Genomic DNA, 16845 nt, shown 5'->3' on the forward strand with positions numbered 1-16845 from the left:
ATACACTGTAATGATTCTTCAACAAGTACATTATATTTAAAGCCTTTGCCGACAGAATGTTAAGATTTGATTATAAAGTGACTTTAGGAAAAAATTATTTTAAAAGACATGTTTTGATGCTATTTAAAATTTCTATACTGTTTTGACTGGGAAAATATTTCTCCTATTCTCCTATAGTAGGCCTTGGTTTCATACATTTTACAAATGTTACTTGTTAGGGATGTCTATTGTCCATGGCCTGTACTCAGATTTCTTATGAGAAGCTTGTATTTTAAAACTTACAAAACAGGAAGTGCTCCATTAATGGTCCTTAGTAACAAGATCCCTGTTTTAAGGGATCTCAGCTTTGAAATATACTAAACAGTATATTAAGCACCAACAAGAAGGGATTTGTGGATTGAGAAGAGTAGACAAGCTTTAGGGTACTGGAAGGGAAGAAGGCAGGAATATATGAAGAACACTTCATGTGCATTTCAAAGTTTTATGACTCAGTAGAGTTCTGTATTAAACGACAATGAATGAATAAAAGAGTTTCCCGAGTAATGATGTGGAGCGTTTCCTAAGTTAAATATTATATGGAGTGTCAAGAAATAAAACCAGGCTAAGGTGTGGACTACTAGTAATTTCGGAGTATTTGGACAGTTTTTAACTGAATGGCTGCTGAATTCACTGAATTAGCACTTTTCTGTCTTATTGCCAAGGTTATAATCCAAATATGAAAGAAATGGCAGGTAGAAGGAATATAAATTTTAGAACTGTAGATAAGTTATTGCTACTTCTAATCCACCCAAAGGGCCAGACTACCCTTTATTTAAACTGTATCACAACCCATTAGAGGGTCATAGAAAGTTATTCATGGGTCAGAATCAGCACTTTCAAATCAAAATACAGTAACAGATACTGCAGTATATTAGTGCATGGAGTTAAGGTGCACTATTATGGGTGTATTATGTGAAAACTGTTAATATACATACTTGTGTTACTGGGGTCATACTTAAGTTTCTTTTTTTACCATAGATTACAGTAAAATGTTTTGAAAGCTATTGCCACTGACTTTCTTGGTAACTAGAAATCCTCAAACCTGAGGGTTAAGACCAAATGAAAGCCTAAGGCTGTATAAGATTATAAATGAACAAATGCATGCATGTTTCTCAGACTTCGGCTTGTTCTCTCAGCTCCAATGATAGCCTCATTCCCTCTGGCCTACTTGCCTATTTCCTTTGTGGCATAAGTAATTTGTTCATGTTTATCTTCTCAGGACACAGCAATTCACTATGATCAGAAAGGGAAAAAACATTTCCAAACTTTCTAGCTGTTATTTCAGGCAGTGTCTAGCTAAAAAGAAAAAAACCAACCTATGCATTCTAGTTTCTTAGTTCCTAATATTTGAATACTCAAATCTGTAATTTTTAAAATCATAGAACCATCAAAATGTTAAATAAGAGATAATAGTTTTTAAGCCTCAAACTTCTGTGAAAATTGGCTGTCAGTTTACAAATTGATGTAAAAACCTAACTGTTTGATGTCAGCACAAATCAATCATAATTAATCAGGATAAAAACTCAGCTGTGAATTGATTTGGTAATTTGGCTTATATATGCTTTATTTCTAATAAGCATGTATTGTGTTCCTGTTATATTAATCACTGAGCTCTTGGTTGGAAGGTATTAGTTTTATTTTCATTTTAGTATTTTAACATTTTCTTTTAATTGCAATTAGACACAAATGAAATTTTCTTCATGTTGTTTTAACAGTCGTACGTATTTTACTTTTAAAGTCTATGAACTAGTTAGTGGACAGTATTTTAATTATCTGGTATACTAAACTTTCAAGTTTAACATTTAGCAAAATTTGCTTCACAAAGTCACTGTAGAATGATAGAAAATATATACAGCTTTGAATCCATATTCAGACAATTGCCCCTTTCCCTTCCTCAAAATAAATGCTTTTAAAAAGTGCAGTATAAAAGTTTTAGCTATGAAGGCACTGCATAATTTTGTATTATATGGCTAATGTCTTGATTAGCAGCAAGAGTGATGAGAATATCCTACACTTAATTTACTGGAACATAAGAAACTTTTTGAGGAAGGACTTTAAGAAAAGAACCTTTTGGCCCATTTAGTTAATGCATTCCTCTTCAAGATTGCTTTTAAAAAACCTCATCCGAAAAAGCTATCTAGAATATGTCTACCACAAATATTGTACATGAGTGTCAGGAGATACGGAGAAAAGTACTTTATGTGGAAATATATATAGTTTCATATGATAAAGCTAAATATATCTTTCCAAATCTACTGTTTTTATATAATTGCTGCCAACAACAGATGACTTGTCAAAACAGTTTTAAAGGGTTATGTTCATAGTATTTTTTATAAATCTAATGAACAGAACAAAGTCATTATACTCTCCTGTTCTTAAACTTAGGGAGTTTGTATCTGCTTATGACATGTTGAATTCACTGGATAATGATGATGTATGATCCAAGAAGTGTTGTGATGTCCTAAACTGTCATAAAAACAAAAATCATAGCCAGAGGACCTTATAAACAGTTAACCACATTTGTTACCTTAGAACCAAACTGAATACTAACATTATATGAATTGAATAGTAGACAAAAGAGGATTCAAAGTGGCCTGGAAAACTAGATCCTGAAGTTCTTGGTCACATATAGTTTACTTCAAATCCCTTCTTTAAGGGTATGCTGGGAAAAGAATGGAAATTTGCCCCTTAAATCAAACCAAATTATGTGTTATCACAGGAAGACACATTTAGTTGAAGTGCACTTTGTTCTTTCAAAGGTTAGTTAAGATAGTGGTCCAAAGATTATTATCCAAGAGGTTAAGACATCTTTACAACCTGGTCTAATGATTCATTTTTCTTTTTTCTTTTTAAGTGCTTTAATTACATATAGAGGAGAAGAAAATAATATATATGTTTTAATCAGATTAGTTTCAGAACAAATAAAATAACACATTAGAGAAAAACTTACTTAAAAATAGTTGTATTTATATTCCACAATTTGCTCAAATACTGGTTTTCTTATAAACTTTCTACAGGATGTTTTTTAAACAAATTCTTCACATTGCATCTTGACTATGTACTTACGGAATTTCAGGGAAATAGTTCTGTGTGTTTTTATAGCTTAATTTGTACTAAAGGGATGGCAGGTGGTCACATGCAGTCCATGTGGGATTCTAACATGACATTTAGTGAGTTTTCTGATGTGGACCATCCCTTTGATGCCGAGGGTAATGCATCTGTTGAAAGAAGTGACTGTAGATTTGGATTACTGCTCTCTGCATCTTCCAGTTTTTCTGTGTTATCTTCCCAATTAATATGGAATCTTGTAACTCTGGGATTGGATGCCAAAATATTCCTTTGAAGCTAGAGGATAAAGGATATATATAAATGGTAAACACTAAGAAAGTTAGATCACTGTATACAGATAGACCTTAATAGAATGGTTCTTTATATTGTACTCCTAAAGGGCTAATTCATATACAAAGATATAAGTCAAATAAAATACACTAAACATAACTAATAAACAATAGGACCGCAGTAAAGAAATTATTTTAGCCTAATGGAAACAAGATGTGGGGAGCCTGAGGGAATCATTCAGATCTTTTACTATCCAACAAAACTTCTAACTCTATCCTTATTTCCTAAAAGGGAGAGAATCTCTTGAATGCATTAGAGGATGCTTCATTTAACAAATTAACGTGCTTTCTAGATTTTGATGTGGTCTTTCTTCAGTATATTTTCAAATAAAATGCAAAGTATCCCCAAATAGGACCTCTCATTATTAATGGTTTCCTATCTTTTAATTATTATTGCTCATTCTTAGACGCAATATTCTAGTTCCTTCTCATTTTGCTATACAAGTAGCCATACGGGTAACTAATAAATTAGAAAGGGAAGGTTCCACATCAGAATAAACAACATTCTAGCCTTATTATCAGAAAGAAGAACATTCCATTCCACTCCCATGTAATGTTTCTTGCATGGTCTGGCAGATAGTGTTACGTTCAATCTCACAAAAATCACCAGTTACTGAACTATTATAGTTCCCAATGGAAAATCATAAAGTACTTGGTATTTCTGAGAATATCAAATCACAGATGTCAGGTTCTCACTCAGAAACTTAGCTGTTTTTACCACCAGATACTATTTAAGACCTGTAGTTTAACTTGTGAGAATAGCTGATGAAGCAAGGCATATGGGAATTTTGAGATAACAGTGTTCCTATGAAAAACAAAACGTCCCCCTACAATTTTGAGAAGTTACAGACAAAAATATTATGGAATAATCAGTACAACAAACAGGAATTTGAATGTCCTAAAGACGGAAATAGATAGAACCATGATGTATGGGGAATGCCATAAAGGGAGCCATTAACAGAGACCTGTTGGAGGCACTTTCCGTTTTCTAAATTATCAGACTCTCAAGGTGCCTGACCAAGATTAACCGCTAATAACTAACCTGGAGGTAGCTTTGAAGTCATCCATGGTAAGGGAACAATGATTGGCTTGCTTAGTTGACACAAGACCCTCAAATTTATTTTGTCTCAAAGTCACTTTCATAGTGTACTATGAAATGGCATCTGCTTAAAAAATTGTATAGTAAAATGAATGAAAAAGAAATAATGAAAAGGAGTATTACCTTAGAAAAGTCTGGTTTTACTGGCGGATTTTCTCTTAATTCTGTCTCGGTATATTCATTATTTACATAATAACCAACTCTAATAAACTCTTGACCTCGATAGGTGCATGTAATTAGCACAACTGTTACACCTACGGCATCTGCATCTGGAATGAGTCCCGGGTTAGGTGCATCAGCCTAGAATCATGTGAAAAAAAGAAACACAGCACAAAGTGTTGTTAACCATAAGCAAAACTGGAGTTGTGGTTACACGGAGCACCTTCAGTCAAGGGCACAGCAACCAAAACTTGGAAATCATACTGGGAAGGCAAATGCTCATTTTTGAAACTGACTTATAGCTAGAAAATATAGTTCATACGTTTCTCCACAGTATGCCTAAGTACCTGAAAACATCACCGCGTCTAGAGGAAAATACATGTGGCTGCTGTGTGTGCTGGTTCATGACAGATTATGCAATATTCAATTATAAAACCTTTTATAAAATATAGTAAATCAATAGTCTTATTGAGTCCAACCTTCCCCAGTCATAATTTCAGATCTTAAAATTTAGTAAACATTTAAATTATCCCGTACAGTCTTTTGGCAGCAAATGTTTATTATCCAGTTTCCTAGTACCCATATTCTCATATCCAGTCACCTCCCCTTCACAGATATTCTAATAGGAAATTAATATAAAACTGAAAGTGGAATGGAAATAGTTTTATAGCAGAATTTCAAAAATTACAAATAGCTCCACATACTATGGAAATTCAGTGAAGGTAGAGATTGTTTGAGGCAGACCTTGTTTTGAATCAAAACGCTGTAAGCTGAAACTTGAGGCAGGTGAGCTAGAGGTGGCTGAGAGCATGAATGAGGGTTCGGGCCGTGTCCACAGCCATGTGGAAGACAGGAAGGACTTAGTTGGAAGGAATCACAGGCTGGGGACAGGCAGTGATAGGCACTAAGCATGACCTAAAGCAGCCACTCTGAGTGGTATGAATATGTGAAGTCCCACAGATCGGCTTACTTTTGCTATGACATGAAGGACCATCCCTGGGCCTGGGTGAACACACTTCAGCTCATGCCTCAGCTTGGGAGCACTTCTGACTGGTGTTCTCAGGCTATTATCATAAAAGACTCATGATTACTGTATACCTACCACATGTAGGTGACACAGAAAGGCACAGAACACCCACCTAGTCACCTAGACTAGAAACCTGTCACCCTCAGCTTCCCTACCTCCCACATCTAGTCAGCCTCAACATCTGCCATCTCTGAAAGCAGAATTCAGGTCTTCATCTCTCATCTGGAATACTGCTAAAACTTCCCTACTGGTCTCCCGCAGGGGTAGCCTATTTGCACTGTGGCCAACATGCTCATGCTATCTAAGTGCAGATCTATTCCTATCCCTTTACTGGGTTTTAAAAACCTCAGGTGATTACCCTAATTTCTGACATTAAAAAAAAAAAAAACACCTCTGTTTTTAGCTTCATTTATAAGGCCCTTCTGGAGAAGGAAATGGCAACCCACTCCAGTGTTCTTGCCTGGAGAATCCCAGGGACAGGGGGAGCCTGGTGGGCTGCAGTCTATGGGGTCGCACAGAGTCGGACACGACTGAAGTGACTCAGCAGCAGCATAAGGCCCTTCACAGTTGGTCTCAGTCAACATTACAATCTCTTTAACTCCGCCTCTTGGTCTAGAAATGTAGGTTCTTTAAAAAGTAGTAATAATTCTTCATGCCTTTGTGCCTTGCGTATATGCCTTCCCTAACTTGCTGGAAAATTCATCTTTGAAGCTTGTGTCAAATGTTTCCTTCTTAGTAAAGGATTTTCTAATGCAAGCATATAATTAATAGCACTCTTTATGCACTTATATTATTTGACACAATGTCTCTATTAATGTATTCCAACAATCTAAATATGTTAACCCTTCAATCTTCCCTGAGATTCTAAGCTTTATCTTGGGCAGGAGTCCTATCCAACTCATCTTTGTGATCTCAAGTCTGGCATGGTTCTAGGCACAGTATATACTGAGTATTTTGAAATTTATTCATAACTGAGTTCCTGCCCTGACAGGGTTTATAATCTCTTTTGAGAAATACCAGAATAGGAATGGGGGCCAGTCCTGAGAATATGTTGTTTGCCTTTGGGTGGAGATGGGAAACAGGTGGTTCAGTACTATGGGAACCTCTTCCACTATTGCTTCCCATCCCCTCAGCAAATTGGTTCTAGGCATGTTTGTGTTTTAAAATTTGTTTGCTAAAGGATTCAGCCTGAGTGAAATCAAGGAGAGAAGCCTGCAGGCCTCTCGGATGATCTAGGATGGAGAAATGATAAGCAGAGATCTTTGACTCCAACAAGCAATATGAGGCAGATAGGTCTGGGCACCTTCCTGCTAGCCTTTGACACACTTAAGAGGAAGGCATGTTTATTCGAAGAGGCAAAATCATGGCAGACCAGGAGAATACTATGGTGACATGTTTCAAACATAAAACGCAAAACTGTTTCAGTACCTTCCTGCTGATAACAGTGAATTGGAAAAAATGCATAGGCTGAACACATGATCTAAGTCTCACTGCACTTCCTTTATACTTTTGGCAACATGTGCACACATACCACAGTGAAAATCACTAGAGGAAAATGTAATAACTTTTCCTATAGCACTTAAAGCCCAAAGTTGAGGAATATTCGCAACCACCATAAACACATAGAAAAGATAAATTTTTTAAAGTTTGTTTCAAAAATATGGCATTTATTTGCAAGTGTATTTTTTTTAATCCTCATTGAAAGGTATACCTCAAGTTTCTTGATTTGAATTATGAATTATTATCTTTGAAGTGGTCCTCCCTGGTGGCTCAGATGGTAAAGAATCTGCCTGCAATGCAGAAGACCTGGGTTCGATCCCTGGGTTGGGAAGATCCCCTGGAGACGATCATGGCAACCCACTCCAGTATTCTGGCTTGAGAAATTCCATGGACAGAGGAGCCTGGTGGGCTACAGTCCATGGGGTTGCAAAAGAGTCAGACATGACTAAGCACAGCACATATTTGAAGTATAGGTTCTCCAGGCTTGTGGATCAAAGCAAATACTGCTTCTTTATATAACAATTTCAAGAAGCTAAAATAAAAACTTAGTCCTCATTATAGAAATAGGGAGCTGTCTGTCACTGATTATACTTAACTGCTTTCTTCCTCATGACATTCTTATGAGGTAGGCTATTATTCACACTTCAGAGATGACTGGCATGACTAGGAGAGGCTAGGAGCCTGACTGAAGTCACAAGTCTATAAGCAGCAGAGTGGGACTAAACCTAGTTTTCAAGTGCAGGGCTTCCCTACTCAGGCATCTCTGATACCCTCATTCTCCACTAAGATGATCAGTCACACAACTCAGCTTAACAGCACTTATTTTTTTTTTCAAAGATTTTTTTTTTTAATGTGTACCATTTTTAAAGTATTTAGTGAATTTGTTACAAAATTGCTTCTGTTTTATGTTTTGGGTTTTTTTGGCCAGGAGGCTTGTGGGCATGGACCAGGGATAGAACTTTTACTCCCTGCATTGGAAGGTAAAGTCCTAACCACGGGACCACCAGGGAAGTCTCTAACAGAACTTGTAACTAATATATTTGAGCCTTTCAGTCAGTATATTTAAGCTTTCCTTAACCATTTATTTAGATATAATACTTATTACTTTTTAATAAAAAGCACTAAGGCTAGGAGACCAAGATTCTGAATTCAAATTTAGGAAAGAGGAGGGAGCAGTGGTATCTCAAGAGATAGGTTTGAGTGATTCTTAGCCTGTATCTGCTGGGATTATTTAAACAACAGTATTCATTTAAATTGGCCTCATCTGTGAAGTGAAGAAGTGAGCGCTCAGCAACAGAAGAATTAGCTTTTTTTTCTGGTTGAAGTCTTATCAGTGGGTTCTACTCTGTTGGGTAGCCAAACTTGTAACAAAATTAATAATAGTTTTTTAAAAAAAACTATGGCTAGTTACTCTTTGGACCATTATAAACATCTTCCTCTAATAAACATGGATAACTGAGAAGTGACTAGATAGTTGTATACAACAATTTGATGTGCACTAAAGGAATAATATTTTTCAACACTGAAGACAATGTCTGAAGCCTTGGCACAGACCTAAATACTGTCAGTGGGATCTGAGAACATAATTATGTATTAGTAGAGTTTCTCCTTATAAATGATAGAGCTGTGGATCTGAAATAGAAATCCTCTATAAGAAGTGTAGGGTAGATGCTTTAGTAGACCACTGGACTTCCAGTGACCTAAGATCTCACAGATCTCTTACATACCTGGTAACCTAGCTGAATTACTGATAATGCTGAAATAAAGTTGTTTTGTTATATCATTCCTAGTGTCTGAAACTATAATCTGAAAATGCATATTACTGACGATCCCAGTTAGTAGTAAGCATTTTGAACCCCTGTTTTGGGCTGCTGGACAGCCAGCCACTCTAAAGGTTTCATACTAAGGGGCTATTCACAGGAAGAGTGCAAAATTAACCATCACATGTGTGCTGACACAGTATAAGGTTAACTGCATGCTGTGCAAACCCTGAAGTAAAAATCACAATAACACTCTCAGCACACGTAACCAGGTGGTGGCATTCCTTCGTGACACAGAAACTTGTTAAAACACGAAAGAAGCAGATAAAAAGTGACTGCAGCAGAATCAGAATGATGTAGCCCAAAAGGAAAGGGCTGAGGACCATTTAGAAATGTATTTGGCATACAGATATACAAAGAATAATCTTACCTGAAATACAAACATATGCCTTCCTGCAGGAACAGGGCCCACTAAAACAGAGTCTAAAACTTGATCGTATTCTTCACTTTCTGCAGAGCCCACATAGATAATTTTCCATTCCAGGTCTAGGGTTAAAAACCAAAATATTATTTCATATTCAGTAATTACAAGATGACATCAAAGACCCTTTGAATGTCCACTTACACCATTTATTGGCTGCTAAAATTGGCTTTTCATAGCAGAAAATCCAGAAACGCACCTAAGTGCTCCTTATAAAATTCATACATTTCATGCCAGAGTTTCTCACAATGCTCTTATGTGAAATACTGATTCCTGGGCAGGGCTTCTCACAAATGAAACAACATGGCCAAAAGCTTGGGAAATGCTACAACCTTCTCTGGAGGATTTATAAAGCACACTGGCAGAGCAAGGGGTCTGAGAAATCCTTCAGTAAAGAACACCAGTACTATTAATCCAGTGTTTCCTAAATTTGTTTGGCTAAGGAATCCCTCTCCCTTTTCTGTATGTCATCATTTAACAACCTGCTAAACCCACTTTGGAAGGGCTACCCCATATTATGCATAGATCCAGATCAAAGAGCTCCAAAGTAGAAAAATCACTATTTGCAAACTTCTCCTGTGGCTCATAAGCCCCTTAGGGCTTCAACTCAACTGTTAAAGGTTCACAGTGGGGTTTCTTCCTCATGGCACCCATTCCTGTCATCCATTCTTTACATTGGGAAGAGGAAACAAAGGTTCCTTATACCACTTGATATGTCAAGAGTATATACCGTGGGAACAAGCATGAGGATCAAGAATAAAGTACAACACAAGTCACTCCATGTAATTCAGTCTTTACTGAGCACCCTTTACAGTGTGCTCTGTGAGAAGAACCCAGAGATGAGTACAATGACTGCTCCTTGCAAGAGGCCTCCTCATTAGTAGGGGGAGGAACACCATTCTACAAATACAAATCATCTCTGAGACCTCCTGGTCCTCTTAGGATGTTTGGCACTCTGTGGCCTGCCTCTTGGATCCACTCCACAAAGTCTACACCAGCACTCGGGGAGGGGGTGGGGGTGATGTTTCTGGGTCACCTGTGGAGAATCTAATGCCATCATGTGTTGTCAATCTTGTATAACTTTGTAGCTCTTTTTGTTCCTTAAATAGGTAATAGGAATAGGCTGCTGCTGCTGCTGCTAAGTCACTTCAGTCGTGTCCGACTCTGTGTGACCCCATAGACGGAAGCCCACCAGGCTCCCCGTCCCTGGGATCCTCCAGGCTAGGTACTACTTATTCAAAGTGTACTATAAACTGCAGTTTATTGAAGTAAAAGATCCTTTAGGTTTTTTCCTTCTATTACTGTGTCATGGTTCTGTCCAGACCTCGGCCACTTTATCTTCAGTGTCTAGTACATTTCTAGATGCAGGGTCCTACATCTGACATCTCGTGAGATTATCTATTTGCTGATGAAGATTAAGAGAGGGAACAAGCAGCATTTATCTAGTCAAAAGGAACAGCAAGTACTAAGGCCAGGCGACAGGCACATGATTGAGAAAAAGCAAGGCCACCGGGGCAAGAGCAGAATGAGCAAAAGAGAAAGCAGCTGGCTGTGAGATTTGGAGGTGAAAGGTGTAGCCAGAGGATGCAGGGTTTGGAAGTCATCGTAAGGATGTTTGGCTTTTCATGAGGTGGCATGGGAAGCCACTGGAATGTTGAGTTGAGGAGTGCCATGGTCTGATTTTCATTTTGTGTGTATGTGCTAGTCGCTCAGTCATGTCTAACTTTTTGTGACTGTAGCCCACCAGGCTCCTCTGTCCATGGAATTTTCCAGGCAAGAATACTGGAGTGGGTGACTTTCATTTTAGGAGGATCATTTTAGTTGCTGTGTTTAGTACAGACTGTAAGATGGCAAGGGACGAAACAGGAGGATAGTTCAATCGAGGTAAGAAATTATGGTGTCTTGGACCACGTGTAGCCATAGAGGGGAGAAGTAGTAACACTGTGGCTATATCCTGAAGGTAGAGCTAGCAAGAGCCACCTCTTTTTCCCCGGGCAGGGAAAGGACACCATCAGGAGTTCCAGGGATAAAGAAGGTAATGAATAAGTGGAGATCATATGTCTGGTAAAAATTTAGAAACTGTCCGTATGTGAAACCTTGAAAATAGGGGGGATTCCAAGGGAGTGAGCCCGGGGGGCTCTCCAAAGTTAAGAAATCAGGGAGATAGGATCAGTTCAAGTTACCCAGTTAGTGGCCAGTGAAGCAGGTAACCCACAAGTCAAGTGGAGAAATGGTTTTAAGAAGAAAGGGGTATGGAAACTGCTCAACCAGCTGAGTAAAGAGAAGACTGGGAACTGTCACAGAGGTCTCCACAATTCTTTGCTCATTTCATAAGTATTTGTACTACTGGGGATCGTGCTCTTGCCTTAATTGGTATAAGCTGGCATTTGTGGTCTGGTGCAGGAACGTGGTTATGACTTATAAACGTCCCTTTGTAAAATACCTGGGCATTGGTCTTGCCACCTCACACCTGTTATTCAAAACCTCAACAGCTTTGTAGGTATCACATGGGTTTAATTATACCTGTTACACAAATAAGAAAGTTGAGATTCTTGATAGGTTAAGTAATATGCCCAAATTCACACAGCTAGTAAATGGAAGAATCAGAATCCAAGCTATGTCTCTGCGACTCCAAAGCCTGGGCTCTTTCCAAAAATCTAAGGGAGATAAATTCTTCCCTTTTTAGCTCTCAAATCAACAGTGAAATAAAGGAATTTAACTGTGGGAGGTGGGAAGGCATGGCTGAGGGCAGAGGCCAGGGTGGGTGATAATCTAGCCTTAAGGAGTATAGGTTGTAACTCAGGGTACCTTAATTTTTATGCTGTGGATCCTTGCTACAGCTACTGAGTTTAAAACGCTCAATACTTACTTATAAATTAGCATCAGTTGTTTTGTTCTTAATCTTTTTTTTTGAACCCAGCTTCATTCCCTTGCCCCCTGTATTTGAATCAAGAAGGGATAGGATGAAATGCTTTACATAGTTGATAGTTTGAAGGAGTTTACTCACTTATTTAAAAAGTTAACTGTTTCATTTAATCATGGTAACTTCAGTCTGCCAGTGTCTCCATTTGAAGTGGGAGTGAGGGAAGTCAAATTACACTATTTGGGAAGACCTGTTATCTCAGGGGAAGTATGTAGTCTTTGTGAATTAGTACAAACCTGAGGTTTTAAAGTATGAAGCCTCATTCAGTTAGGTTTTAAGTATGTATTCAACGGACAGCTCTAAGTATTGATATTGATCAGGAAAGTATGTAGTCTTTGTGAATTAGTACAAACCTGAGGTTTTAAAGTATGAAGCTTCATTCAGTTAGGTTTTAAGTATGTATTCAACTGACAGCTCTAAGTATTGATATTCATCAACATTTTTTAAAAAAGGCTCCATTCAGTAAAGAAGCAGAGAAATCAGCAGTCCACAGAAGGTATAACAACGTCAGCAGTAAAGTCAATAAAAATGTGTACAGGCTTGGTGACCATCAGATCAAACACACCCAAGGTCTCCTATCTCCCGGACTTAACAGGAGAGCCTCTCCTTACATCTGTGGATTGCTGTCCTACCCCTGTATAAGTCTTATAGTAGAAACAACTAAATTCTCTTAAGTACTCAGACTTTTTCTGAAGCAAAGTACTCAAAGACTTTTTCTGAAACAAAGCTACAGGGCAGCTTTTAAAGGAAAGTCAAAATATGTGAGGGCTATTGACAATTTAAAGTATGAAAAATGGCAGCCAAGCTTTGGAACTTGAAGCAAAATTATACAGTGAAATTTCTCATCAGACTATTCTATAGTTCACTTTCAAGAACAAATATTTTAAAGAACTGTAGCATAAAAGATGGGAAGCCTTTGCTAAGTAAACTATTTCCTTAATCCACACAAGCCTCTAGGTGGAGTACATAAGCATGGCACCTTTTTGAAAGATTCCTTTGCAGCTTCAGTATGACTCAGCTTAAACTCTTAAAAAGTACTAAATAAATAACCAGTATAAGTGCCCTGGGAAGTGAGGTAGACAAGTCAAAGTAAGGTGTATTCCTGACATTAGTACTGTAAAAATTCTGATAGGATTCAGCTTGGTTCTGAAAAGATCCCATTACAAACGGAACACATCAATGGCAGGTTTCAACCATCCATTGTCAAAGCCCTGTAACAACATCCTGAATCATCTAACTTCCTTGTTGAGAACTGGCTCCTAAAATGGAAGATATCATTTGAGAAATACCAGTAATTTCAAGAGGTTCTAATGCCTAAAACACCATAGTATAAATTCGAAGGGACTCATTTATTGTATTTCTCTTGCATTTGTCCATTCTTACATGCAATTGATAGTAAAACCAAAAAAATTAGTCTAATGGGCATGCAAATGGGCCTAGTGGCTGAAATGCTTATGGCAGTACTTTAGTAACCAAATAGTTTCAAAGTTCGGTAATAAGTAAATTCCCCTTTAATTTTTATTAGCAACGGCCATTTAAGAATTAGTTTAATAAATGAACTGTCTTTCAAAATGTGCCTACTTTTGTATGTGCATATGTGCTTTATATTTGTAGTAAAACTACAATGTAGGGAACAGCACACACTAAAGTGGTAATTATGGTTACTTTTGAGTGACATGGCGGCAGAAGGTATTGAGTACAGAGGACTGTTACTTTATATATGTATGAACAACTTCTAAAAAGTTTATTACAATGAGCATATTTTGGTTTTTGTAATTGAAACAGTTTACACGTTACCTAAAATACATTATACAGGGATTAAAGGATAATTTTTAAAGTGAAAATGCTTTACATGCCTTGATTAGCATTTTGCTAAACATAACTGTCGGAGAAGGCAATGGCAAGCCACTCCAGTACTATTGCCTAGAAAATCCCATGGATGAAGGAGCCTGGTAGGCTGCAGTCTGTGGGGTCGCTAAGGGTCGGACACGACTGAGCGACTTCACTTTCCCTTTTCACTTTCATGCATTGGAGAAGGAAATGGCAACCCACTCCAGTGTTCTTGCCTGGAGAATCCCAGGGACGGGGGAGCCTGGTGGGCTTCCGTCTTAGGGGTCACACAGAGTCGGACACGACTGAAGTGACTTAGCAGCAGCAGCAAACATAACTGTAAGTTCAAAAAAAGTCTGTCCCCTATTTAGCTGTAAAATTACCATCGATGAAGTTAAACTTTTTTTCCCCCTTGAAAATTTGAAAATGGAGCACTGAATGGTTTTAATAAAATCGGAAAGACCCTGGCAAATTTTAGCTTTCTAAATTTCTTACTGCACATGCTATATGTCTTTCTGAGGACCTTAAAACGTACTTAGAAAAAAATACTAAATTTTGCATTGCCATCAGGACTTTATTTCCTAGCCCACTTTTGTGTTTTATGTTCGGGGTATTTGGATGTGGAGTTGCTGTAATTAGATTTCAACACGTTCTTGAAGGAAGTCTTTCAGACTACTTAGAAGCCAGTGATTAAGTCCTAGAAATTATTTAAATATTTTACTTATTTCTGCTCTCAGGTTAAACGTAACTTGCTAGCTTAGCAATATGTTCCTTCCTGAGAGAGAGGAGAGATTTCAGTCACTAAGGCTGAGGAGCCCACGTTGCTCGGGGCGAGCCTGCGCGCCAGCATCCCCGGGCGCCGCGAGCATCCTGGGCGCCGGCCGGGGAGCGCCGGCCCGGGAGCACCCGCGGCCCCCGGAGAGCGCCGGCCCGCGGCGCCGAGGGGCCGAGCCTGCGCCCGCCTCCCCCGCTGGTTGGTCCAGGGCGCCAGAAATCAGCGCGGGGACAGCCTCGCTCCCCTCCCCGAAGCGGCCGGGCATGGCCACCCCGGAGAGTCCGGTAACTCCAGCGTAAGCGCTAGAAATGGACGTGCCTCTTGCTCGGGGGCAGGAAGGTGGGCAGGCGGGGCGCCGCGCTCGTCACCCGCGGAGAGGAGGCGTCGTGACGCCGGGGTCGGTGGCCCAATTCTCTACTCTCGGTAAGATGGCTCCGCTGCGAACTCGCCGGCGCCGGCCACACGCATGCCTCTGCCTTCCCACCCGCCGCGCCGGGGCCGCGAAGGCCGTGGGGTGCCCGGGGCCAGCCCGGCGCGACCCCCGGCCGGCGCCGCGGGCGCGAGTGCGGGTCTCGCGAAGCGCCCGCCCGCCAGACAAAGCTGACAACATGGCTACCTCCGCTCGAACAAGTTCCTCGCAAGTTGAGCCGCGGCAGGCGCCCCGGCGGCGGCCGAACGCCGCGCGCGCCTGGCCGACCGTCGTCCATCAACTTCAAGTTTCCCTCCGCAGAGCCGAGCCCGCAGCCCGCTCGGCGCCGAGCCCCGGCCGCCCGCGCGAGGCCGGGCCCGGGAAACTTTCAACGTCTGCAGCCCGCAACTGACAGCCCGGCGGCGGGCGGGCGCCCGACTCACCTTCAGACAGGTCCTCGATGCACTCGAAGGTGATCTCGAACTGGAATGGGTTGTAGAAAGGAGAAGGGTTATCCAGCACCACTACATTGTTCACCTGAACCTTTGCCATATTTTGAAAAAAACACAAACAATGGGGACGGGGGCTCCTTGCGGCACAATAAAGTCCAGCGCGCGGCCGCTCGGGAGAGCGCAGACCCCCCGCCCCGGCGCCGGCCCGACGTCGTGCAGCGGCGACTTGAGAAACTTTTTTTTCCTCTTTTTATTTACACGGGAACACTCCACAGTGTTTTGCAGCTTTCCTATTTCACTAAACTACAGCCCATTCTGCTCTGATAACTAGCAGCGTTGCCCGCGATTGGCTGCACCCGAGCTCTGACCCTCCTCCTCCAGCGAGGGCCTCCGCGGCGAGCAAGATGGGCTCCCGCTCCCGGAATGGACTCGGAAACTTTAACTGCGGCTCCACCTGCTGGTGTGGATTAGGACAAAGGCGGAGAACAAAGTGAGTGGAATAGGGGCTGGGAGGCCCGCGCGGAGGCCGCCGGCGGCGGCGGCAGCGGGGGGAGGGGCGGCACAGGCCCCGCCCCCGGCCCGGCGGCTCCCGCGCCTCACGTCGGGCGTGGCCGCAGCGGGGCGGGGTCGAGGGAGGCGTGGCCACGGCGAGGCGGCAGGAGGCGTGGCCACGGCGGGAAGGCGTGCTCGCCGTGGGCACGGCGGCGGGAGGGCGCGATCCTGGCGACGCTCGCCCCTCGGGTTTGTGTGGTGGGTTTATTTTGTGTCTTTTTTTTTTTCCCCCTTCTGACGCTTTCTTCACATCAATCCGACGGCTGTGTCGGCTCTCTACTGAATTTAGGAGATGCGAATCCGTTGTCTACACTAGGTTAGGTTCAGTTGTCTGTATACTGGGTAATATTTCGGTTAGAGGGAAGGATTGGTTGCAGTGGAAGTAAATTGCATTTTATAGACTGATGTCAGCTCAAAAGGAGCAAAGCCATTTTGGAAATC

At 40.9% G+C, this 16845-nt stretch overlaps 2 protein-coding genes across 5 annotated transcripts in view; one reads left to right on the top strand and one right to left on the bottom strand.

Annotated features, from left to right (window-relative positions):
• Nucleotides 1–16845, top strand: part of MCM9 (minichromosome maintenance 9 homologous recombination repair factor) — a 92344-nt gene that overhangs the window by 26089 nt on the left and 49410 nt on the right. The window lies entirely within an intron of this gene.
• ASF1A (anti-silencing function 1A histone chaperone) lies at nucleotides 1366–16182 on the bottom strand. Its single transcript, XM_055432782.2, has 4 exons — nucleotides 15844–16182; nucleotides 9413–9528; nucleotides 4660–4836; nucleotides 1366–3384 (listed from the first exon to the last, which is right to left on the bottom strand). Exons 1-4 carry the CDS (start codon nucleotides 15950–15952, stop codon nucleotides 3172–3174), a joined length of 615 nt encoding a protein of 204 aa, XP_055288757.1. The 5' UTR covers nucleotides 15953–16182; the 3' UTR covers nucleotides 1366–3171.

The sequence above is a fragment of the Moschus berezovskii genome, chromosome 10, assembly GCF_049115385.1.
Source record: "Moschus berezovskii isolate FMDL1 chromosome 10, NW_MosBer_1.0, whole genome shotgun sequence".
Taxonomy (NCBI): Eukaryota; Metazoa; Chordata; class Mammalia; order Artiodactyla; family Moschidae; genus Moschus; species Moschus berezovskii.

Bases quoted from the DNA above. Each gene is read 5' to 3' on its own strand.
- ASF1A (XM_055432782.2), bottom strand. From the start codon at position 15,952: ATGGCAAAGGTTCAGGTGAACAATGTAGTGGTGCTGGATAACCCTTCT. The intron at 4,837-9,412 runs GTAAGATTATTC...ACATGATTCTAG, and splicing joins GGCATATGTTTGTATTTCAG to GCTGATGCACCTAACCCGGG. The intron at 3,385-4,659 runs GTAATACTCCTT...TTTATCCTCTAG, and splicing joins TAAAACCAGACTTTTCTAAG to CTTCAAAGGAATATTTTGGC.